At 48.2% G+C, this 24,141-nt stretch overlaps 4 protein-coding genes across 4 annotated transcripts in view; 3 read left to right on the top strand and 1 right to left on the bottom strand.

The window, feature by feature from the left end:
* The window catches only part of galns (galactosamine (N-acetyl)-6-sulfatase), a gene marked incomplete at its 5' end in the record, with an annotated part of 22,894 nt that extends 22,806 nt beyond the window's left edge, over positions 1–88 (top strand). The window contains one exon of the mRNA XM_084437116.1: positions 1–88. This exon is cut by the window's left edge and continues 135 nt beyond it.
* A 205-nt stretch (positions 89–293) lies between these two features.
* On the top strand, positions 294–3,291 carry aprt (adenine phosphoribosyltransferase). Its single transcript, XM_084436678.1, has 5 exons — positions 294–436; positions 701–804; positions 1,320–1,453; positions 2,217–2,295; positions 2,464–3,291. The coding sequence occupies exons 1-5, from the start codon at positions 315–317 to the stop codon at positions 2,601–2,603; spliced, it is 579 nt and encodes a 192-aa protein (XP_084292804.1). The 5' UTR covers positions 294–314; the 3' UTR covers positions 2,604–3,291.
* A 521-nt stretch (positions 3,292–3,812) lies between these two features.
* On the bottom strand, positions 3,813–8,467 carry cdt1 (chromatin licensing and DNA replication factor 1; the record flags this gene model as incomplete). Its single annotated transcript, XM_084437385.1, has 9 exons — positions 3,813–3,976; positions 4,875–5,076; positions 5,258–5,392; positions 5,592–5,780; positions 5,988–6,252; positions 6,636–6,830; positions 7,153–7,400; positions 7,633–7,788; positions 7,961–8,467. 9 exons carry the CDS (start codon positions 8,465–8,467, stop codon positions 3,813–3,815), a joined length of 2,061 nt encoding a protein of 686 aa, XP_084293511.1.
* Positions 8,468–9,893: 1,426 nt separating this feature from the next.
* piezo1 (piezo type mechanosensitive ion channel component 1 (Er blood group)) overlaps positions 9,894–24,141 on the top strand; it is a gene marked incomplete at both ends in the record, with an annotated part of 61,855 nt that continues 47,607 nt past the window's right edge. Inside the window, one exon of the mRNA XM_084437384.1 lies at positions 9,894–9,957. Coding sequence (XP_084293510.1) covers positions 9,894–9,957 — 64 coding nt within the window. The remainder of the gene's footprint in view (positions 9,958–24,141) is intronic.

The following is a 24,141-nucleotide window of genomic DNA, read 5'->3' as shown; positions in this document are numbered from 1 at the left end:
TTATTTTATTTTTTGAAACATGGAATGTGTGATTGAATGCAGGACATTGTCGTGAATGAGAGAACTGTGTCTCTCTCTACAATCACATTTTAGCAAGGCAATCATGATCATAAATTGGTCTCAGAATCTCACAACTGAAACTCTAAATCTCACAACTGAAACAATAAATAGATGTTATTACATGAATATCCACGTTTCACACGCAGTAATTTCGGAAGTTTTAGGTACATTAATAGGGGGATAATGTCAAAAGATTCTGGCAACCTTAGTCCTTAGTCAGGAAGTAACTAGTCGAGGCAACCATAGATATATCTATGGAGGCAACGCTTCTCGTGCTGAGATCAACCATGACTGAAACCAAAGCATCTAAATTAGAATTGGTGACCAAGAACATAAGACCATTTCCTGATTTTCCAAGTAAAGGGATAGTGTTCAGGTAAGTAGAATAGCTAGCGAGCCCCCTAACCCGGTGACATAAGTTAGCAACTCTACGTTTCCTAGCTAGTGGCTATCTATCTATAGCTGGCAAACCAACTAACGTGAGGTTACATATCACGACCTACCCGTTCAGGTTCAGTGTAACGTTAGATGCTGCCACTAAATTAGCTAGCGATATTGGCAGACCCTGAAACACCATTAGCTAGTTAACTGTTGGATGTTAGAATTGACGTTAGTGCTTGACATGTCGTGTTTGTCCCAGAGACATTTGTCCGATCCTGAAAGACCCGTGTGCACTGACAGCAGTGATCGATCTGCTTGAGGACCATGCGAGGGCGACGTACCCGCAGGTGGATCTGATAGTGGGTGAGTCGGAGTCCAAAAGGCCAACTAGCTAGTAGGTAGCTAGCTATATCATATCAATACAGGTAGACCGCAGATGTTAGGTAGCTGCCTCTGAATTGGGACATTTATAAACGCTGCTATTGCTAAAGAGACAGCTAGAATCTCCCATCTTGGGCTGTGCTCCATTCCAGATATAGCTAGTTATAGCTATGTATGTACCCTACCATTTCCCCTTGTGAACCCCCTAAATTTGAATTGATTTTACAATTAGCTTGAAACTGACGTTCTACACTGGTCCTCTCAGTTCTATCTAAAGAGTGCAGTCTACAAGGACAGGTGGAAGGGATCCACTTTCAGGAATGAATCCCAGCCCTGCATTGTTGCTCAAGATGTCCAAAGTAACACCGTGGTAAAATGGTGTCTGTGATCTAACTGGACGACGTGTGGTGTCCAAAGTGACACTGTCATAAAACAATGTCTGCGATCTAACAGGATGATGTGTTGTGTTTGATGATGTGGGTCGTGTCATTGTTGAGGTCTGGATGCGCGAGGGTTCCTGTTCGGGCCCCTGCTCGCCCAGAGGTTAGGAGTGGGCTTCGTCCTGGTGAGGAAGAAGGGCAAGCTGCCGGGAAACACCATCTCTGTGTCCTACACCCTGGAGTACGGGAAGGTAGGCAGACCTGGGCCAGAGTCCCCCAGGCATCTCAGAACAGGAGTGCGCAAGGGTCCGGTCCCCATATGTTCCATAATATCTTATTCAATAAAGAATCATCTACTCCGAGACTCCTAACGGTTACTGTGAATACAGGCCTTGGTCATGACTGTTGCAGCAGCCTGGTCTTGTGGGAGAGGAATCAAACGTTGAGCAGTCAGGTTGACCAGGCTACTGTGACTGGGGGGGCAGGGATCAGTCAGGTTGACCAGGCTACTGTGACTGGGGGGGCAGGGATCAGTCAGGTTGACCAGGCTACTGTGACTGGGGGGGCAGGGATCAGTCAGGTTGACCAGGCTACTGTGACTGGGGGGGCAGGGATCAGTCAGGTTGACCAGGCTACTGTGACTGGGGGGGGGGGGGGCAGGGATCAGTCAGGTTGACCAGGCTACTGTGACTGGGGGGGCAGGGATCAGTCAGGTTGACCAGCTACTGTGACTGGGGGGGGGGGAGGGATCAGTCAGGTTGACCAGGCTACTGTGACTGGGGGGGGGGGGGGGGGTCAGTCAGGTTGACCAGGCTACTGTGACTGGGGGGGCAGGGATCAGTCAGGATGACCAGGCTTCTGTGACTGGGGGGGGGGCAGGGATCAGTCAGGTTGACCAGGCTACTGTGACTGGGGGGGGGGCAGGGATCAGTCAGGTTGACCAGGCTTCTGTGACTGGGGTGGGGGCAGGGATCAGTTGGCTGTGTGACGTCAGACCTGTCCTTGTGTCCCCAGGCGGAGGCCGAGATGCAGGACGATGCTGTAGCCCCTGGACAGAAGGTTCTCCTCGTAGACGACCTGCTGGCCACTGGAGGTGACCAACTCACTTAGCATGTTTTCCAACTACGGGTTTTCAATACGAACGTCTGTCTGCCTTCATATTAACCGTCTGTGTCTTTGTGTTGCCCTGCCTGGAATTTGAAAAGTCCAAAGGACCCTAACTCCGTCTTTCTGTTCTCTTTCCTGTCCGTCTGCCTGTCAGGGACCCTGTACGCTGCCTGTGAGCTGATGAGGAAGCAGAGCGCTGACGTGCTGGGCTGCATGGTGGTGGTCGAGCTCACAGAGCTCAACGGAGTGGCCAAGCTGAAGCCTCACCCTGTCTTCTCCCTGGTGCAGTACTGAGGAGCTGCCCCACGCAGCAGACCTGGGGCCTTGGAAAGATCTAATACACTTTGGGCGCATTTAGTTACAAGGAAACAGAATGGAAAATGGAAATGGAGTGCATTTACGTACTGTATATACACAGGATTGTTCTCAAGTCTTACTGTACCTACATACTACTACTACATCCATAGGAAAGGATATGACAGGAAACATACATGTTGCTTTTCATTTTTTTAAACAAAGTTCCTTTTATTTACATGCATTTTAAAGTACTATGGGAATTACATGGAATTAGATCTTTTTGGTAATGTGTTTGTGTCCATAGTAGTTCTTGAATGTGTTGCATATATATTGTGACATTTCAACTGTCTGTATACTGTAATGATCTATAGACACAAATGACAATTTTTGCTCAAAAGGTTCATATTGAACTGTTTTGATTTATTTTTTCATGTAATCTTTAAGATAGATTTTACATGTTAAATACAACTCTGAAATACTATACAGCCAACTCTCAAAAGGGGAATTAAAGCTTCCTTGTGTTAAAATAACAGCTTTGGATCTAAGTAACATCCCATAAAAACTGTCCAACCTGTACCTCAAAATGTACAAAAATCATTCCAGAAACCTTAATATAGAGGAGGAGTAAATGGGAAATAAAACAAAACCCAGTACTGTTCATGATTGGACCATGTGTGTGGGTGTGTGAAATTGTGGTCCATCTGCATACATTTGCATAACTTAGTCGTCTCATTTATAGGGCTGGCCCCCGTTGCGGTCCTTTCAAAAATAACTTTGGACCTAAAGAATTTGTAAGCAACATCACCTTAAAACTGTTCAACCATATAAAATGTACAAAAATAATTCCAGACAACTTTATAGCCCATACAATAGGAAAAATCCACAGAGGCTTCAGATAAACAGGTATGAGCCTTTTTACTTGTGCCTTTTTACTTGTGTTTAACAATGTCAGAAACTTAAAAAATAAAAAAAAAACACGGAGCTGCTAAAATCTTTGTTAATATTTACACAAATCAAATGACCCCCCCCCAAAGAATTGCACATTTAAAGTCAGACACCCTGTCCCCCAAATCAGCCCCTCAGCCGCGCCTCCTATGGCACTAGGAGAACTGAGGGGATTGGACAGGAAAGCAAATTCCACGGTGTTTAGACCAATCTCCCGCCCAGGTTCAGTTTGGGGCGGGTGGGGCCATTTGGGCCGGCGTCTCAGAGCCGCTCCTCCTCCTTGATCTTGCAGCCGAGCTTCTCCTGAACAACACTGAGGTCCATGGTCTTGTTCAGTTTCAGATAGGAGTCCTTCCTGATTGGATGAATGACTAGCCACTCAGGAGCCAGCTCTGCTAGGAGGCGGAGGTGTTTCTCCATCTCACCTGGAAACAGACAAGATAAATCAAGGATGGATTAGGTTAGGGCCTGTGCAGACACACGATTCACAATTTCTTTGTTTTTTTCACGATGGCCACCATGTCAGATTAGGCAATCACAGTTGCATAAATTCTTGCCGTGTCGTGGCCGGGACACTGGCAACACTACACGAATGGCCGCAACAAATCATCATATGCCGTCTTTCACAACCATGCGCGTCATTGAGCGAGTTCCAGTAGTCTGTTCAAGAAATTGTCAGTCATGGAAGAAGCACTGTAATCAAGCTTTATTCATACTCGAAATGATGGTGGCGGGATGTTGTGCCAAATAATACCGACTCCCCTTCACCATCTTTGAGTTATATTTTGACTGTCGAAACCATGATATTGTAGGCTACCACAACTAGGCTATATCTGCCTCATTAAAATAGATGAAGTTGGCCCTCTTTTTATCTACCGACTCAGTAGCCGACCATCCAGTGACCTAAGATGCAGGCTAACCACAATAAATGTGAGGAGGGATAAATAACAGGCTATGACTTTATATGAATGTAGGCCTATTACTTGTAAACTATTATGTAGGTAGGCTTCTTATTCCAAGTGCTCTTGTAGTTTATTATCGTGGATGTTATAGCAGTAGATAGCCGTAAGTTCGCATTGCGATGTGTTCATCTTAAGACCTAAAATACCCTCGCTTTTGTTGTTCCTCTTATGATGTCCTGGTCTTTGCAGTGGTAGAAACACTTGTTTGGTCAGAAGAGCGCAGATCAAACTAAACGTGAAGGGGAGTGGGATTCTGCCAGGGAGTCGGAATCGGAGTCGGCTAGCTGTGTTGCTCAGAGTCAAAGAAGAAAAATAAAATAAAGGAACCTTAACCCCCCCTCTACCCTGATTGGCTACATACCTGCGCTGAGGGCGGAGCGGTAGCTGCCGATCATGCGGCTACACGCCAGCTCCATGATGAGGGCGGGCTTCTTCTCCGCCACGAAGACGTTCCTCAGGATCCTCGCCAGCTCCTCGAGTCGTGACATCATCAGCAGGCGCTCCTCCTGCTTCGGGTTACGGGTCATGGCCGCCAGCAGCTTCTGGGCTTCCTTAGCACGGATCTGAGACAGAAAGACAAGCAAAAGAGAGTCGACATCGGGATTTAACATCATAAATGGAGTCTGAAGTTTAGGGTGCCCAATGTGCCAGCGGGAAACATGCTATTTTTGCAAATGTACTAAAGAGTATGACAATCCACGTGATTGAACAGTAATGCCATTGCTAAAGGACAGTGTGACTTACCCTCTCCAGCAGGGACTGGGGCACTCCTTTGAGGGCGTTGGGGGTGTCAGCGGGGGTCGGCGCTGGCGTGGGCTGGGGGGGGGCACCCTCTGGTTCTGCAGTCTTCAGGGCCATGTTGGCCAGAGCCTTCTCCATCTGTTTGCACACAGACACCAGATCACAGAGGGTATAAGTAACTGAAATTATTATTTTATTTTGGTCTATTTTGACGTACACTTGTCATAGTTACGAACATTTCCTTAGTCCCGATGTGTTCGGATCTCCATGGTTCTATAGCGCCGATTTTTGCATTGAAATATCAATTCTAGGGGTGGAGAGACCGGCGTGGCTGTACCTTAGGGGTGATGAGGGAGCGGGCCTTGTCCAGGACCTCCTGGGCAGTGGTCAGCTTCTCTGTCTGGGGGGGCTGAGGCAGCGGGCTAGGCTGGAGCGGGGGCACCTCGTCAACGCTGAAGCGAGGGTGCCAGCGGGTTAGCTTGTCATCGGGGACCGTCATAGGAAGGTTCAACGAGGACAGGAACACCTGGAGGACACGCGTTTAAGACAGATTAGCTACACTTGTTCACACCGACACTGGCAAAGAAATGCTTATGAAGCAAGAGCACATTTCTACAAAAGCCACAGCCCGATCACCTGAGTGAAAAAATACTCAACTTTTGTACAGGTAGAGATGAGGCTGTTGCAAATCTAAGCTATAAAAATACACAACAGTAATGGTGGTTTTTCTTACTTTGTGGTGTCCCTTCACGATGTCGACCAGGCTTCGGTGGAAGATGCGTCTCCTCTCCAGCAGGCGGGAGGCCGACAGCATCGGCCGCGCCTCCTCCTTCCCCTTCTCCGTCCCCTCGGGCGCCTCTATGACCGGCTCCATGGTCAGCTGGTAGCACGACTTCTTGATAGTGGCGCTGAAGGTGGGGATGTTCTTCTCCTGGCGGAAGGTGTAGGCCGAGGGGTAGACGGTCTTGATCTGGCCCACGTGAGTCTCCTCGAAACGTCTATTGACACAGGGAGGGGGGCGTTCAGTTGTCGCTTAATACAGCGCAAACCCTTATTGATAAATAGATATGAACTTCCCCATAGGAGGAAATTTGGGTGTTTCAGCCGTGGGGATTACAGCACAGGTTGGAAATGCAGAATGTACGTAGTAGCGAATAAACATAAAAGAGAACAGAGATATATACATACAGCATGTGTAAAAATATAGAATATACACATACAAACTGTATAGATATGTATCATAATGCTCATATATAGAGATGTGAAAGTAGACAAGAGTACAAGACTAACAAAATTCCTTAGAGAAATATTCCCAAATTCCACAAAGAATTATATAAACAGAAAATATTCCCACAGAGCGTAAACATGGTGTAGTCCTTACTTGTGCGTCATATCCTGGACGCCCTGTTTGACCTTGGCGAAGGTGGCGGTCTCCGAGCGGTTGTAGAGCATTCCCACGATGGTGTCCGCGCTGCGGAAGGTCTCTGCCAGCAGCTTGTACCCGTAGGGCAGGGTGAGGCCCGGGGGCACGTCCTGGGCGAGGGTGTGGTACCGCTGGTAGGCCGGCGGCTTCTCTCTACAAAAGACAGGCGGCGGAGACTGATCAGAATAGCAGCAATGGCGGGAAAATGCGAGGGCCAATGAGGACAGGGGCTATAACAACTCAGCGTTATTAGTCCCCGAGGGGCTATTGGTGGTAGCAGGATGTTTTTAGAAAAGTGGTTAAGAGCAAACAAGTGAGGATTACTTTCACCACCAAATTAGGCCACCCCAACAGATCACACTAACATCGGCTTGCACTCAACTGGAATGGCTGTCACGTACATCAGTGACAGCAAAAGCAACATTGTGTCAAAAATGTGTCAGTATGGTAAATTAATAAGTGCTGGCCTTCTCACCCTGCATCCGTCTGTGGTGGCTGTGTCTGCGCCTGATCCACGGCAGCTCGGGCCTCCTCTGCTGTCTTCCTCTGCTGGGCGCGGGCTGCCAGCTCTCTGGCGCGTGCCAGTGTGGTCTTGAGGACGGCCGGGGCGGCGACAGACTCCACGGCCGGGGAGGGAGACGGGGAGGAGGGCGGCTTCTCTGATTTAGCCTTGATCCTCCGACACCGAGACTTGAGGGCTGTGACATCTTCTCTGGAGAGAGCCTGGAGGAGAGGGCAACACATTGACATCCTGTCTACACTCATATCCTGAAGGTGAGGTGAGCTCAGCTGCGAGTATGATTAAAAGGATAACTTAGGGAGGAAGTCATGTGTGAAACCTCAACTTGTTAGGGCTAATTGTGGCTGAATCTATAAACTCACCATGATCAATAACGGTAAACAGCATAAGCAGGAAAACAAAAGCCAATCACGGTCGCCTGCAGACTAAACCTACCTTGTGCCCTGTAACTGGCTTCTTGGAGGTGTTCTTGGTCGTTGAGGAGCTGTAGGTACCATCGTCCACGACGTTGTTCTTTTTTGACACCTTATCGACAGGAAGTGCTGGATTTGGCATCAACTGCACGACATCATTCTTCACAGGTTGTGCTGCCTTTTTACGCAACGGAGAAGAGGAAAAAGTTATACTCGACAACTATCATGTCCAACTAAGTTAGTTACGCTAGCTAGCCAGCTTCTATCCCTCACACCAGACCCCTCCCCCCGTTCACACATTGTTGTTAGCTCTGGCTGTTGCTAGTTAACTAGCTACAAGCGTACTTCACCTGCTCATCGTCTTTGGAGAGAATCAACTTCTTTCTGGCCGACTTCTTCAAGGATTTCACTTCGACATCGTTCTCAGCGTTTGCATCCCTCGTCGTCTCCACCACCCGACGTTTTTTCTTGGCCGTGCTGTGGTCGGCGGTAGCTGAGAACAGAGCCGAGCCGAGATCGAACTCTGCGTCTGCAGACGTCCTCTTCGGGGTCCGGGGCGGCGTGGGGGTCTTGGGGTCCGACACACCGGGCACGTTGTCTACCGACGTCGCCTCGTTGATGACTCTCAAAAACTCATCTTCAACGGCTCTGTCGGAACGGGCGGATCTTGGTGTTTTCGGAATTGAAAAGGTATCCTTGTTTTTCGAACGAGTTGACCTGGTTTTCGGCTTGACTGCTAGGAGAGCTTCATTGTCCACCGAGCTGCTGTGTGTCTTCTGTCCTTTATCACGCGAGCCACCGCCTGCACCGCCTTTCTTCCTCTGCACGAAAAAATCGGTAACTCGTGCCTGAGACATAGTCCGACGAAAATGAATTCCCTTCTCGGCGAGCGCTCAGAAATAACGTTAAATAGACGAGGACCCCTTTGATCACCCCAAAGCTAATTTAATCAGCACCGCCGACTCGTCACAGGAACAAGTAACTAATTTTCGCGCGAAATGTCTGTAAACCATGCCCCCATCTATACGACTTCCGCCTTCTACTAGAGGCTCGATCCCGGATTGGTTAAAACACAAGATTGTATGCCAAAAAATTTTTTGGGGGGGTTATGATTGGCTCGGAGATACTTCACTGACATGCAAATTGATAATGCAGTCATATGTCTCTCAAATTATTGATTTAAACGCCAGTAAAACTAGTGTTTAATCTTCTATACTTGGGCAACTAATTTCTGAATTATTTTTCAGTACTTTTTATGGTAGACCTACTGTTATGATTGCCAAATAACCGATAAATAAATAATTATTTGAGACAAGTGTATGAGATATAACGTCTAACAACAGACGACGTGTTAATTTGAAGTATTTTGTAGTTTAGTTAACAAAATGTTTCAATTTTCAGATTATAACGCCATAAAATTAACCAATGGGCACATAGTTCCACTGGAGGGCGCCATTAGCATAAACGGTCTCAGTGCAGCAGCCTACAGTAGAGATAAGTGCACTTGGCGGCATGCAGATTGAGCACAAACATCACTCACGCACATACACGCACATAGGGTGGGCTATAACTTGCACTGTGAAGTAGCCCAGACAAATAGGCTAGTGTAGTGTCACAGTTAAGTAATTAAGACTTCTCCGAAACAGCATAATCAGTTCTCAAAAGAGAGGGGAAAATGATCTATTCGTCCTCGTGGTAGTGTTATAGAGAGATACTTGGTGGTAGTGTTCATGTAGAAGAGGCACCTGAACAGTAAGGTTATGAAGAGGACTGAGGAGGAGGCGCCAGACCAGAGAGCGTGAAAGCGCGAGAGAGGGGAGAGAGAGAGAGAGTTCTACTATTGCAGCGCCTGAATCACTTTTTCCATGAAGATTGCATTACAGGGAATATTCAATCCAGGGGCGACTGTTGAGTGTGAGCAAGGCTTTTATGGACAGGGAATCCGAGGGAATTCGTGTTGTTTGCAACAGAAGCGGTGTGTTAAATTCATAAATTAATGTTTTCGAACTGAGATAGGCCTACATGTTTCATGGACAGAAGATCAATATTATCTATTTTGGAAGCATGGAAAAGTAAACTTTTAGAAAATCATGTGCGTTCGCAATGAATGAGAGCCAGGGTTACTGGGTCTCCGTCTTCGTTTCGACTCTTCTGAAAACCATGTACATTTGCTGCGGACTGGATTTACTGAACATTATTGATCCGGTGGAATTCACCGTTCCGTGGAGGAATGTTAGCGGGACCGTAGACTGGAGTTAAACCGTGTATTCGGGACGCGCTCTCATGGAACTCCAGGTGGTATGTGGGCTGCTCTATTGCTTTCTGCTGCCGACGGTCTTGTTAGCAGGTAAGGATAATTGATTATGCCATTATAGGCCATATCTCACCAATCACTGTCTAATATATTTGTCATTTGTAAATCGCCATCTGAAGTTGAGTAGCATGAGTTGGAGATTCAAACCAGAACTGGGAATTGAACGTGTCTGCCCTTCACACTAATGCATATAAATGTGGACATGGATTTTATTAATTTAAGTGATTGATCACTCTAGTGGAGTAGGCTACAGGAGTATGGTCATTGGCGATATCCGATATACTGCTTCTGTCGTGCACATGGGCCAACAAGTAGTGAAATTATATCCCACTTTTCCAGGTAGGCTGCAATCTCCTAATCCCATAGTGGGAGTCCTGTGAGCTTTCAGATTTCCTCAGGTGTTTGTGTTACAGACACACCCTCAGGTCTGTTTCCTCTCTGCCTACAGTCTTTAGACAGAAACTCTTAGTGTTAAAAACATACACTCACATGCAAACACACACACACACACTAATTCACTCGCACACACACGCACACACACACACACACTAAATCACTCATGCACACCGCTCACACACAGACTAATTCACTCATGCACGCCACGCACACACACACACACTCCACTCACTCGCACATACACACACACACACACACACACACACACACACAGCCTCATATGTTCTGTCTATGTACAGTCCAATAACGTAAATGTTCCAGTCTAGGCCTATTTCATAAAAAAAAGTATGCAGTTTTATTTACTCCAAATTCCGATTAAACGGAACGCCATGGTAGTGAGACGCAACAGTTAACATAGAAGCTACTAAGTATTCATTGCTCCCTCTCCTTTTGACTCACAACAAATCAACTATCTCAATCAGAAATCATCAATCAATCAATCAATCAATCAATCAATCAAAGCTTTATTTGTATAGCGCATTTCATACCCACACTCATCACATCTGTAAAAAAAAATACTGTTCTGAACAGAAAGCACTCTGCTTTCATCTCAACCTTTCTCTCCCCCGAAGCTTGAATGTCATCCAGACCCTACTCTCGCGATGCCAGACTTTCGAGACTGACTTGTGAGTCCATCCTTAACCCGCCCTGGTCAGTAAAGCCTCCAGCAACAGGTGGACCGAAGACATTATTGTCTCCCTTTCTCTGCTTTCTCTCTCTTCTAAGCGGAGCATTGTCTTATTGTCACGCCTGTGACAAGGTGACCCGCTGTACTGGCCCAGTTCAGTGTGCCAGCAGAGTCCGCTCCAGCAGGAGACACTGGGATATCCCCTCCCCTGTCCTTGTCTGAGTGAATATAGACATCTAAATGTTCACGGGGGAAACAGGGCAGCCGGTGTGACTGCTGACAGGAAGTTGTTGCAACATACGGTATCTCTACGAGGTCATATGACTCTTCAGTGAGTCACAGGAAACAATGGGTGGCTGTGGTTCGCTAGCCGTCTCACCACTCACCACCGACCAACTACTCTCCTGAACCAAGCATGGTCGACCAATCAAACACCCCCGTCTAACACATGTAGACCACCCGTCTGCACTCCTGACCAATCTGGCTACAGCTGACTGTGGGTCTCTCACCCGCAAACCTGCCCAACACCTGTGCTCTGACTCACACCCTGACTGACCCCATGCAAGGCTCTGCACACATTCAATCTAACATATTGTTGAGTGTGTGTGTGTGTGTGTGTGTGTGCGTGCGTGCGTGCGTGCATGTACAGTGTGTATGATGAGTTGGGTACTCTGGAAGCAAAATTACAAAATCCAGTTGCAAAATCTGCCAGTAAGGCCTGACCACTAATACTAGCACAGTTATCGCACCGTTATCACAGACCAGATTGACCAGAGGACTGGCCTATTTGAACGACCTGTGAACGTCCCTCCTGTGAGACTGACAATAGCTGCCCGGCAGCTGACGTAATTAGTGCTCCAGTAAATACCCCACTGCAAATTCTGTCTCTATCAGGCTGGGATGACAGGCTCTTCATCATTCAACTCTACGGCCCTGTGGACAGACCGGAAGAGCTATTCTGTTCCAGAGGCAACCTGAATAGATAAACGTTGAATCAGTGTTAAAATGTTAAAATAACCGATATGCATACAAACAGTTGTTCATGAGCCACAGTCTTGTGCGGTTATGGTCCATTCTTGAGTCAAGGCTACTATGAGCTACTTCAGTCAGCAGGCCCTGGGCTCTGTAGTGTGTTAGGCAGTTAGGTATGTAGGACTGTCAGGCAGTGATAAAACCATGTGGTTGGTTCTCCTAGCTGGTTTAGCTCACAATGCCACCTGTCAGGCACTGCTCATAACCACATCTATCAGTACAGTTACATTACAAACACTGGTCATGTTCACCGTAGGGACGAGGAGAGAGAGAGACAGCGAGTGAAAGAGATTTCTCGTGTGTTTGTGTGCAAGGGAGTTGTTTGTGCAGAGATAACCAGTGTACTACAAACCACCCAGAAGACAGTTGTGATGTTCACTGGAACATCAACACCTATCATGACATCACAGTCAGTCATTTAGCAGAGGCTTTTGTCCAAAGCGACTTCATTTACTTAGATATTTGCACACAGCCATGACACCCAGATCATCACTACTCTGGCTCTGGTTCTTCTCCTTTTATCTCATGCCGAAGATGTATCTTTCCCTTTATTTGTCCGACTAATGGCCATGAGGAAAGGGAGTACAGGCCATGACATTTAAACCTGAGAGAGACACTGGCCTTGACCCCTTTGGACAGGGTAGGGATGTGAGGAAGACATGATTGGGGAGGCTGGTGAGGGAATAAATTGATCAAATGCTGCCTCAGCCCTCAAGTACTGGCATGCTCGTTGCTAGCACACTTTTGACAGCCATAAACGGCATCGTCGGCTTGCTCCGTAAGGCGTGTGGTAACATTACCTCACTGTCCTTAATCCCATCTTGTTTGAGAGATGATCTAGTACACTGTTATGTTGAAAGAATGAATAGAATAGGGTAGAAAAACATTGCTACAGTACGAAAACAAACTTATTCGTGTGTATGGTGGATTTTAGACATAGAGAATTCTCTTTGGTGTTAAGGTATTGCGATGGAAGGCAGTAGGTTGCCCAGTGGTTAGAGCGCTGGTTCAAGACTGGGCCAGGTCACTTGACAACCGTTGCCTATCATTGTGCCCTTGGGCAAGGTACTTAACATTAACACTAGCTCAAAACATTGTAACACTTTAGATAAAAGCGTCTGCTAAAAGACTACATTGTAATGGAAGGAGAGTGAGTGTGTGTGTATGTGTGTGTGTGTGTTTTCTAGGTGACTCAGCACCAGCCCATGAGCAGCTTTCACAGCTCGGTCTGAAATGCCCACTGTGTGTGTGAGAGGCACAGTCCCAGGCCTTGTGACCAGGGCAGGACTAAACCCCGTTCTCCCGTCAGCCCTAGCCTAGCGTTAGTAAGGGCCCAGCAGAGGCCCATCTGTTAACAGGAGCCATTGGCCTAAAACTACTACCCCATAAATTCACTTTACCGCGACACACTGATTAGGCAGCCCATAGCAAGGTGTTTGTTTTACTATGTCCACCAGGACACAGCCCAGTTATGTACAGGCCAGCGGCCGTGTCCGCTAGCGCCATTTTCTTTCCACAAAAACAGGAAGTAGGTTTAGCGGGGTGAGCTCAGTGGTTTTTCCAACATTCCGCCAACAATGGAACAAAACAAAAGGCTCTGTAATACACAGAGTGATCAGTTACAGTTACGCTATGGTTGTGTAGGGATTCCAACTGACAACCATGAAATGTGTCTTTTTTCCATTGCTGTGGGGATTGATTTTTGAGTAAGCTGAGCGTGTTTGCTGTGGTTGTTTCCACCAGCCGTAGCTGCTACGGCCTTCGCGGAGTCTTGACCACAGCTTAGTGGCAGACTGCTGGTTCTTGCGGCAGTAGGTCTGACACGGTAGACAGTTTTGTCGTCAGTATTACACAGTGTTCAGAGTTCTATGACTCATCCACCGGTCGGCGCGCCCGGGAGACGCGATAAGCCTGCCGATGAGTGTCAAAGCTATTACTCTGACCCTGAGTCTCCCGTCCTGGTTTTCCTCTATCCTTTTGGCTCTCTCGTAGCCGACGTCTCCAGAAACAGTGTACATGCCAGAGAGTCTGTCTGTGTCTGAGAGCGTTCGCTGCTGTCGTTTCCACCGGCCATAGCTACGGCCTTCGTGGAGTCCTGGTCCGACACCGTGGTGGCAGACAGCTGTTTATTGCAGTAGCCCTGGTGGACACGGTAGACACTAGGCAGTGTTGTCTGAGGTGCGTTGATGAGAACAGCAGATGGGCCTGACTGTGACTCATACCCTGGACTGTTATCAATGTCTTCCAGTGCAGTAGTCACAACAAAGACAAGGGTGAGGTTGTGACGTGGTTGAAACCGTTTTTGGGAGGGGGGTGGGGGGGGGTGAGGCTTTAGGTGGGGCTGTAGCTTAATTAAAGGACATCCTTAGCTGTTGATGACATTACCTCGGTCCATTCAGTCTTATGGCTGAGTACCTTAGTGGTTCCGATGGACCCTGTGGCCTGTGTACCTCTACTGAGGTAGTGTTAAAAGGTTCTGCTAAGAGCCTGTGACGGACTGCCAGGCCTCAACAGAACTGTTTACCGGGCCTTGCCAGGAGCCGGAGACCGACAGGACCGTCTGACTGGGCATGACAGGACCGCCCCCGGTGCTCATGTGTGCCTCAGACAGAGCTCGTCCATCATCTCATCACTAGTGAAGAATCAGCATCGTCCCATCCTCACTCCTCTCATCCTCACTCCTCTCATCCTCACTCCTCCTCTCATCCACATTTCTCTTCTTGGTGCCCTGTATCCTAGCACAGATCAACGCAGGCACACACACAGTCACACACACACACACACACACACAGACGCACACACACACACACACACAAACACACACACACATTTAGGCTAATTGCTATAATTACTTATTGTAGTCTAATATTCTATCCAGTTCTGTAAACTCAGCTTTACGTCCTTACACTACTCAGTGGGAAAGCTTGACATCGATCTTTCTGTGTTTGTTAAGATGGAGCCAGGGAGGCCCAGGTCTGGCCCAGCCTTTGGTGTGTCTGTAATTAAGGTCTTGGGATGGTGTTTGTGATCCTAACTTTGACTTAAAAAGCACTTACACTTCTGGGAAGCCGGCTTCTGGGAAGTCACTTCTCCCTGGCCTGGTCTTTGTAAAAAAAAAAATATTTAAATATAGACATAGGAAGTGCTGCTCAGTCAGACCTGCATCCCACAGAGGAATGTTTCCAGCTTTGCATTTACAGTAAGTTAGAATATACTGCGCCCTATTCATTTGCAACTATTCATTTGCATCTTGTTTGTATTGGTTTGATCAGTGTTATAGCTAGGGATGCACCGATTGTAAAATTCTGGGCCGATGCCGATGTTTAAAATAACAATCCGGCCGATGGCCGATGCCGATGGCCGATGTTTATTTTATTTTAATTCCCCCTTTTGTGCCAGGGAAACAAAGAAATGAAGTGTTTGGTTCCAAAACGGTTCAAATTTTTCACAGTTGCATAATAGGTATAGCCTCTTTATCTAGGTGTGAACTATTTCTGGCATCATATTTTAAGATTAGGCTATACATTTTTGTGCAAAGCAAAACAACGTATTCACAGTGTAGCTGGAATGGAAACGGCATTTATCTGATTTATCATACCATGAAAGCAAACTACATGTGCGTTTGCGGCATTACGTCACAGATGTTCTCCGAATCTGCAGCTGGGTAGGCTACGTTTTGCAACAAAAAAAGCCGTAATTGTTGTGACATAACATCGGCCACTGCCATCGGTGAATGTCATTTTATTTGCCGATGGGCCGATGGCAGTCAACAAGGCCAACATCGGCCGATGCCGATGTTCGGCCGATGCATCGGTGCATCCCTAGTTATAGCTATTCTAACTTACTCTGTGTGTGTGTGTGTGTGTGTGTGGGTGTGTGTGTGTGTGTGTGTTTGTGCATGCGTGCATGTGTGTGCCAGAGTGTTTGTCGAGTGTAGCTATAATAGGTCTTGTCCGACGCCAAGCATCGCCATAAACACCCCAGCGGTCAGCCAGGTGTCGGCAGGGCTTTATGTCCCAGGGCTCAGGTCGTTAAACGGCTATTTGTCCTCACGCTGTGGTCGCTGTCCGACCGGTAACTTGATAACGGTCTCGGCGCCGGCGTGCCAGGCAAACACATAGACGCTAAAGCACTATTTAATGAACAGCACAGCAGGACTCGTACAGTACCAGCACCTGCTGTGGTCACACAGAGACACTTTTGGACGCGCTGACTCAGCGGCCTGGGTTGAGCACAGCCAGGGGGTCAGCGCACTCTGCAGGCTGCACGGCTCTCACTGTACTGCGCACTACCCAGCGTCCAGACTCCCCAACCGTCTGTTGGACTGAGTGGACTTTCCACATCTGGCACTATGAGTAGTTTTATCAGTAATCAATAATCAATAATCATGGGATGTGATTTGATCGTTGCTCTGGTGGGGGGAGGAGTGTCAAATGGGGTGTGTCAGGTGACATGTGACAGCCGTAGCTTTGCTAATGAACATTCCACCCAGAGGTGAGAAGCAGTGCATCGTCTTTCACTGTGACTTGACCTTTCTGATTACCTTGACCTTGCGGGCAGAAGTCTTATCTCAACGCTCAAACTAAACGATGTTCCTAATTTGGTGCTACGTCAGAGTTTGTTTTTCCGTGAGATGATTTATAATTTACTATGAATAGCTGAATAATGTTGTTGTGACAGGTGTCACCGCGTCGCTTGTCAGTATCACTTCCATCCTCGCTTGCTGGGTTCGACCTCGGATCATCTGACTTGCCAACACACCTGGCCACCTCTCATAAACACTGCTGCCAGTTACCCCACTGAAACTCTAGCGATTCAATGGCGTGGATTGGCGGTATTTATACTGAGTGAGTTTAACCAGCTCAGCTTGGCTACACTCACACAAATGGAGTTTTACAGTATGGCTTGCAAGTGATTGTATTACTGCTCATATCAATAGTTAATCTAGTATCAATCAAAAGTTAATCTATGTGTCAATTCGGCATTTCTGCTCGTTTGTGTCAGGACACACTGCTGTGATTAGTAGTTCTTTATCTGGACTTGAAAGGGAACACTGTTGTTGTGCACTTCAAAGATACCATCCCATCTCGACTGTATCTAGGTCGTTATAACAGCCTCCTCTGGAATGGACAGCCTAGTGAGAGCTGGCATCTAGCAGGCAGGCTAGGCCGTGTGTCAGATTCTGCCTCTCGCTGTAAGCATTCCTCTTTCACACGTGCCCCAACAAGCCTCAAGAGTCTTTACTTTCAATTCCTCCTGGTAACGAGATTACAAAGTGCCTCTCATTACAATCTAACCTGGATATCTCTGTATATCTTTCCTTCCCCCTCCTCTCTCCTTCCTTCTCTTTCATTGTCTTTCCTTCTCTCTCTCTCTCTCTCTTTCTCTCTCTCTCTCTCTCTGCCAGTGGAGAGGGCAGTTGAGAGACTTGCAAAGGAGAGAGTTCTGTTAAGTGTTAGATTGACTTGGAACAGTATCAGATTCTTATAGGAATTTTTGATTTATTTAATGTGCTTGGCCGAATAACAGCAACCGAGGGCACATCTATCCAACGCTATTCTAAAGTAGTTGCACAGAGCAGCCCGCTGCGGTGCAGACGGAGAGCTGGGACGGACAGCGCTATCAAACGGCAGCTGGCTTTTACGACGGTTCTTCACACCGAATGCTACTTTTGTTATGGACCGTTTCATGGAAAATCTGTCCCTGGTGTTGTCAGAGATCAGATATCAGGGGCCAGGATAGAGGTGCCATACCCTCATCACAGGTAGAGAGAGAGAGAGAGAGAGAGAGAGGAAGTGAGGGAGAGAGAGAGAGAGAGAGAGAGAGGAAGTGAGGGAGAGAGAGAGAGAAACAGAGATCACATATGGAGGAAGAGGGCTGAACGTCTGAGGAGGAGCAGAACGACGGTGAGGGGTGCGAGAGAGAGGAGAACGTCAAGAGAGAGACCAGGGGTGCGAGAGAGAGGAGAATGTCAGAGAGAGACCAGGAGGGGCAGGAGTGAACCCAGGGGAGGGGCGGTTCAGGAGAGAGAACGTCTGTTGTGAGAGACAGCGCGGTTCTGTTATCTCCAGGGTCCACATGTCTCACAACTGTCCTGTCTGTGTCCAGAGGGTGGAGGAGGACTGATAGTGGGCGCAGGGGGGGACAGTGGAGCCACTCCTGTGGCGCAATGCGACGCGTTAATTTCTGCGCACATGCAACAGTCGACCACAGCCGATGCTCAAAAAGACCGTCCGCCACACAGGAAACGCACGGCGGACGCATACACGCAGTTAAAAGCAAGTATACGGCGGGCCTTGCAATGCACCGAAGCTTCCGAGCCTCCTTCCTCGGCCAATAGGCAGTCCTTGCTGGTTCCGAGGAAACGCTAAACAGGAAGTGAGAGTTTAGGCGAGTCATGAAAAGACATTGTTGGCCAGAGCGCCAGCCCAGCGACATGACTAGTGAATGGAGAATGACTTGGCATGCTCCACACTCCCCTCAGCGCCAGCTCATTTGTCAGAACGAGACGCAGTGTGATCTGTGATCTGCAGAGGAAATGCTTGTGAGTTTCTGTATAGTCAGATGACTACTTGTTCCTTACTATAGCCACGAAAGGCGGCTTGAGCTTCTCCCATATCTCACACCCCTCCATACACAGCGACAGATGTGTGTGTATGCCATGTACGCACACACACACGCACGCACACACACACACACACACACACAAGCGCGCACATACACACACACAGCACACATTCTCAACGGTCCTTTGGAAGTTGTCATTCCTGTGGCGGGGTGTCTTTCACAGAGAGATCCCACTGCTCAACTTTGTTATGGTAGCTCGGTTTGGTTTAGTCTGGCATGTGTGTGTTCAGGCCCACCATTGTGTGGGTGGATCACACATGAATGGTGTGTATCCTTTTTAAAACGGCTTCTCCCGAGGACCTGATGATTGCTTCCTCTCCCCCCTTGAACTCCTGAGTCTGAAGAGCAACTTACAGCGTGCAGTTGTTGGAACAGCAGAAACAGGACCTCCGGAGCGTGAAGGCAAATGAACTCGGTCTCTGGAAAGGGTTTATGCCGTTCGGAAACACACAGACGGAAGAACGCGCGTCACGGTACAGTAGCTGGCTGCTAGCCGCGGAAAAACAAAGAGAGAAGGGCGAGGGATGGAGAGAGGGCAGATCGGGGGTGTTGCCTCCCCACTCTTCGGTTTCTTCTGCGTTTTCTTCACGCGCACAGGAAAATGTCTCTCGTTTCACGCCTCCCATCCCCGGACCGTGGGAAGTTCTGCCCGAGGACGTGATGGCGTGTGAGAGACAGTGGGAGTGGGGGGGGGCAGAGTGAGGATGAGGGGCGGGAGGGGGGATAGGGGGGGGGGGCTGGACCCAAAACACATGAAAAAGGGCACAGCCAACGTGCCAATGCCACTGTCACAAACCCCTCACATTGACTGACAGTTCATTTATTTTACTCCCATAAACTGGACATGGAATTAGCTGGTTGGCCTCCGTTCTGGTGCAGCGTCCTGTGTCCTTTTTAAACACATAGTTAAACACATAATCACTTCCAGCAGCCATTGTTCTTCTGTCATGGAACACAGTCAGCCCCTCGGACAGCCATGGAAAACCGGGAACTCCGGTTCCCCCCTTTCAATGTGTTCCATTTAACCTTTGCTTAACCAGGTTAGTCGCGTTTGGATTAAATCAATATTTCGGACAGAAACTTGGCTTAAACCTCCTCTTTCTCCAGCGCTCGCGCTAGCAGGATCAGAAGGTCAGCAGCATCAGTGGCTTTTCTGTTCAGTCGATAGCAGATAGTTAGTCTACCTGTCACTGTGGTGATTTGAAAGTCGAGTGTTGCGCTGAGCTCTGGAGCTCCTGATGCCGTCAGGGGAGGAATGTGGAAGAACAGGCCCAGCTAGCAGGCACTGTCGCCCGGGGGGAGGAGCGGGCACCATCCCGGCCCGGCCCGGCCCGGCCCGGCCTGGCTCCCTGTCCTGCTGGACGAGAGCGTAGAGTAGACATTCGTCACATTCCAATGATGGTGTGGCGCTAAGTTTGGAGGAGCCATATCACCTTCTAAGACCACAGAGGAGATCCGGGGCTACCGTCCAGCTCAGCATGGCGGGGGCAATGCCAACGTTGTGGGCTCAAGTCCTACTGAGATCCCACGGGCATTCTGAAATTCCATTCACTCATTCACTCATTCATGTATTGTGAATGACTGTGGTTGGATGGCTGTCTGAGAGAGAAGTCGTGCCAGTTCCAGGCCTGTTATTGTACAGTATTGCTTACCATCTATACTAGTCTCTGTTGGCAGGGATGGTGCCACAGCTATCAGAGGTCTAGAGTTCCTCTGAGGCTCTGCCTGGCTGGTTCGTTGGCTGACTGACCGACTGAATCATTTACTGACTGACTGTCTCACTGCAACTTTCAGATTTAGCTCCATGAGAACCCCCACCCCCACACCCCCCACCAGGCGACTTAAAATGTCTCCTCACCCCGCTCTTTCCATGTCTGCCCACTCTCTTCACCCTTTCCCCATTTGGCCCTTCCTGCTGGGTGACTCATCGGGCGTCGCTCCCCCTCTTTCTGCCTCTCCTGTTCCCCCTCCTCTTCTTCCCAGCTCCTTTTTCTTACTTATTCCTTCTCCCCCCATCCCTCCCTCCCTCCCTCACCCCTCTTTCCACCCTCTCTCTTCCTCTCGCTCTGACCCTGTAGTGGGCCGTGTTCACATACCTGTAGAGTGAGGTCAGCCCTGGGTCCAGCTGTTGGCCTCTGAAGAGTGTGTATGTGTGTGTGTGTGTGTGTGTGTGTGTTCATTTGTGTGTGTTGTGGGTACTTTGCACGTCTGGGCCTTTCTGTCTGTTCGTGTGTGTGTGTGTCTGGGCGTGTGTGTGTGTGTGTGTGTTGAACTCTACTTCCTTTGAGCTGCGTTCGTGTACGCACGTTCACATGTTGAACACTGGCGCTGGCTGTTTGTTTGCCCTGTTTTCCATGTTTTTTTCCCTCTCGTCCTCACCCCTCCATCCCCCCTCCACCCCCCCCCCCCTCCTCCTCCTCCTCCGCCTCCTCCTCCCCCTCCTCCTCCTCCTCCTCCAGCTTAAGGTTATAAGTCATTTCCAGTCTGCTTTGATGCTGCTGCCATTAGCCGCCTGGCCCGCATTCGCTCTCCCCGCGGAGGCTGCTTGTTCCGTGCGCGTGGGCGGCCCCGGCCTGTTAGCCTTCAGCCAGAGGCAGCACGTGCCCCGCATGGCGGGGGAACACCAGTGATCAGCGTCAGTGTCAGCGTTTCACTGACAGAGTTTGACTGTGTTTAGCGGTCCGCCCTCTTGTAAAAGCCTCCTGGCGTCTTTATTCCTGGTTGAGGGAATGGGTTGATAATGTCAGCTTGCTGTGTACGCCTCTCTCTCTCTCTCTCTTCATGCTTTAGTGCAGACCAGAGCCGAAGGAGCTCTCAACGTTTTCCAAAGTTCTGTTCTATTTATCTTGTTTTGCTGTACGGTTGATTCATCTCCCCCGAGCAGGTACTGATTTAGCACTTTTGGGACTATCCCACCGGTCCCAATAAATCAAGTACCAAATCAAGCAACAAGTATTTCATTTAAGTAGTCAAGTAATCAAGTATTTCATTGTGTTGAGCATCAGTTGCTATCTCACCTCAGTTCTGGCCCCGGGGAAGAGCAGAGAAGTGCCCAGATCGAGAGGACTGACTAGTTTATTTGTTTGACGAATTAGTCAAAGTTAAGAATACACCAAGGAGACTTTTTTGTGACAACAGTCATCTTGCTGGGTAAGACCAGGATGAGGTTTTCTCAGGCTTTTGGCTCTACACGGAGAGCTGACCGTACCGTACGTCTGCCTCTCTGGCTCCACAGTACAGTGTGTCCGCAGGCCAGGTTGCCTGATGGGAAGGGAGTGTCTAAACCGAGGTCTGTCATCTTCACTGGCAGTTTTACGGCGCTTATGACTCGTAGATAAACTGAGGATTGAGGTTGGGAAAAGGGTAACCACTTTTAAATTCATGGTCTGGAGCAGAGCTAGTTAGAGAGCAGGGTCGGGGTCAGGCCTAAGGCTGGGGCTGGATCTGGAGCTGGATCTGGAGCTAAAGCTGGATCTGGCGCAGGATTAGACTGCACTGGGCCTGGAAACACGGCTGGGACTGGGCCTTGGGTTTTGGCTAGCAGCACTGAGGGCTGGAGTTGGGTGCGGGAGTCTGGGCCTAAAGTTCATATGGCTGGAGCTAGGGTTTGGACCAGAGCTTGGGCTGGGGGATGGGACTGGGTAGGGGAGTAGGATCGGGGGGCTGGTAGGGGGGGGGGGGGGGGGGGGGGTTGGGATTAAGATAGTGGAAAGTATTTCGAGCCATTAGCCACTCTGATAATAGACAGATCCTCTGTGAGTGTACTCCTCCTCCTGACCTGCAGTAATTACTCCACTTGGGAAACGGCCGCTGGTTCGGAGTGGCTCTGGCAATCACACCCACCCTGGTCTGGAATCAGGCCTTGATGAGGTGAGGTCTTTTTGTTTTGGTTTTTCTGAACAAAAAGATGGTTCATACTCTGGAGTCCATATTCAACTAGTTTGCTTCTATAATAATCTTCTGGAGACAAGTGTTTCTCCAAAATGTCACAGATGTAATAAAAATATTCCTCATCACTTCAACTTCAATAATGAACTCAGGCTCAGAGGTGACAACGTAGGTTATCACCGCTATCATTCTTCTCAACAATTGATTCTAGAACGTTAGAAATACTTGTTGTATTGTAAATCGCTGATACCACTTAATTAGTTCATGTTCTCCATGTCTCCATTCCAGACATCTTCCGTCACCACTCTTGTAGTGGCTTATACTGTGGGGTTCAACTCTCTGCTCTTCTGCACCGTCAAGGTTATGATTGTCACTGTCACTAATTTCTTGTTGTTTACTTTCTTCATGCACCTGTAGACTCCTGCATCACTGGCTGGTCTTAACCCCCTAGATTGAGCTTGTAACTTATCATCCTCTGATGACATGACTCTTGATAATGCTTGGAGCTAATGACATCTATCCAATGACATGTTCGACTTCCTCTTCACCCCCCCCCTTTTTTTTTTTTTTTTTTTTTTTTGAATTCTTCAGAATTAATAATCTCCCCATGTCTGAGGCTGCTGGAAAACAGGGAACGGGAGTGAAGATTACATCATTGGTTGTTGTTGTTGTTATTGTTCTGTGATTGTTCTGCAAAACAACAGCTTGTTTCTACTCCTCTTCTATCCATGTGCCATCCAATAACTGACTTCGAGTGAGTTTCCTCTTCAGCTCAGCATCTTGTTCCTTCAACTACTTTCTAATTTCCTTCAACTACTTCCTAATTTCCTTCAACTACTTCCTAATTTCCTTCAATTCTTCTTCAATTCTACTTCCACTGGTACATCCTTGGTCCATGTTGTATCATCTTCATTCAAGTCAGACTCCTCATTCACTTCTTCACTACTACTACTAGTCTGTTTCTTTATCAACGCTTCCTTTCTATACAGCACCTGCCATAATCTTTCTAATACTTTCATCATATCCTCCAATATTCACTCCTTCATCTACAGAAGAGTCACTGTCGCTTCCACACTTTCCCTTTTCGTTCATCTACTTCTTCTTTTCAGCTGGTATCAGAGACTGAGCTAACTTCCTGGTTTTGCACTTCACATCAGGATGGGTAACAACGGTCGTCCTGGCATTTCCCTTCTGCATAATGTCATTATTATCATCTCTGATTACATATCTTTCTTCAGTATTTAGCACGGGTAGCTGTGGATAAGCTTTAGTAGTTTCCTTCTGAGCTTCATAAGGAGGCGGGGTCAAGACTGGGGCCGTATGGGAGAACGGCGCATCAATTTCACTCAGCAGTATATCCGTCTTGTCATTGGCCTCTTCTATTACAGTTCGGGCTGTGGTAGCTGCTGCCTCCACAGCTGCTTTCTGTCTCCGCCCTGCTTTACCGAACAGTGTCAAGACTGCGAGTTCAGTATCTCTTTTTTCTTTTCGTACCTTGTCTTCCCGTCTCCTGGTGAGCCTTGTATGCCTCAACCAGAACGCGCATGTTTTGAATGAGTCCTTCATCAAAGCTTCCTGTAGACGGC

Source organism: Borostomias antarcticus (assembly GCF_949987555.1).
Source record: "Borostomias antarcticus genome assembly, chromosome: 4".
Taxonomy (NCBI): Eukaryota; Metazoa; Chordata; class Actinopteri; order Stomiiformes; family Stomiidae; genus Borostomias; species Borostomias antarcticus.
This window is presented reverse-complemented; position numbering and strand designations above follow the sequence as displayed.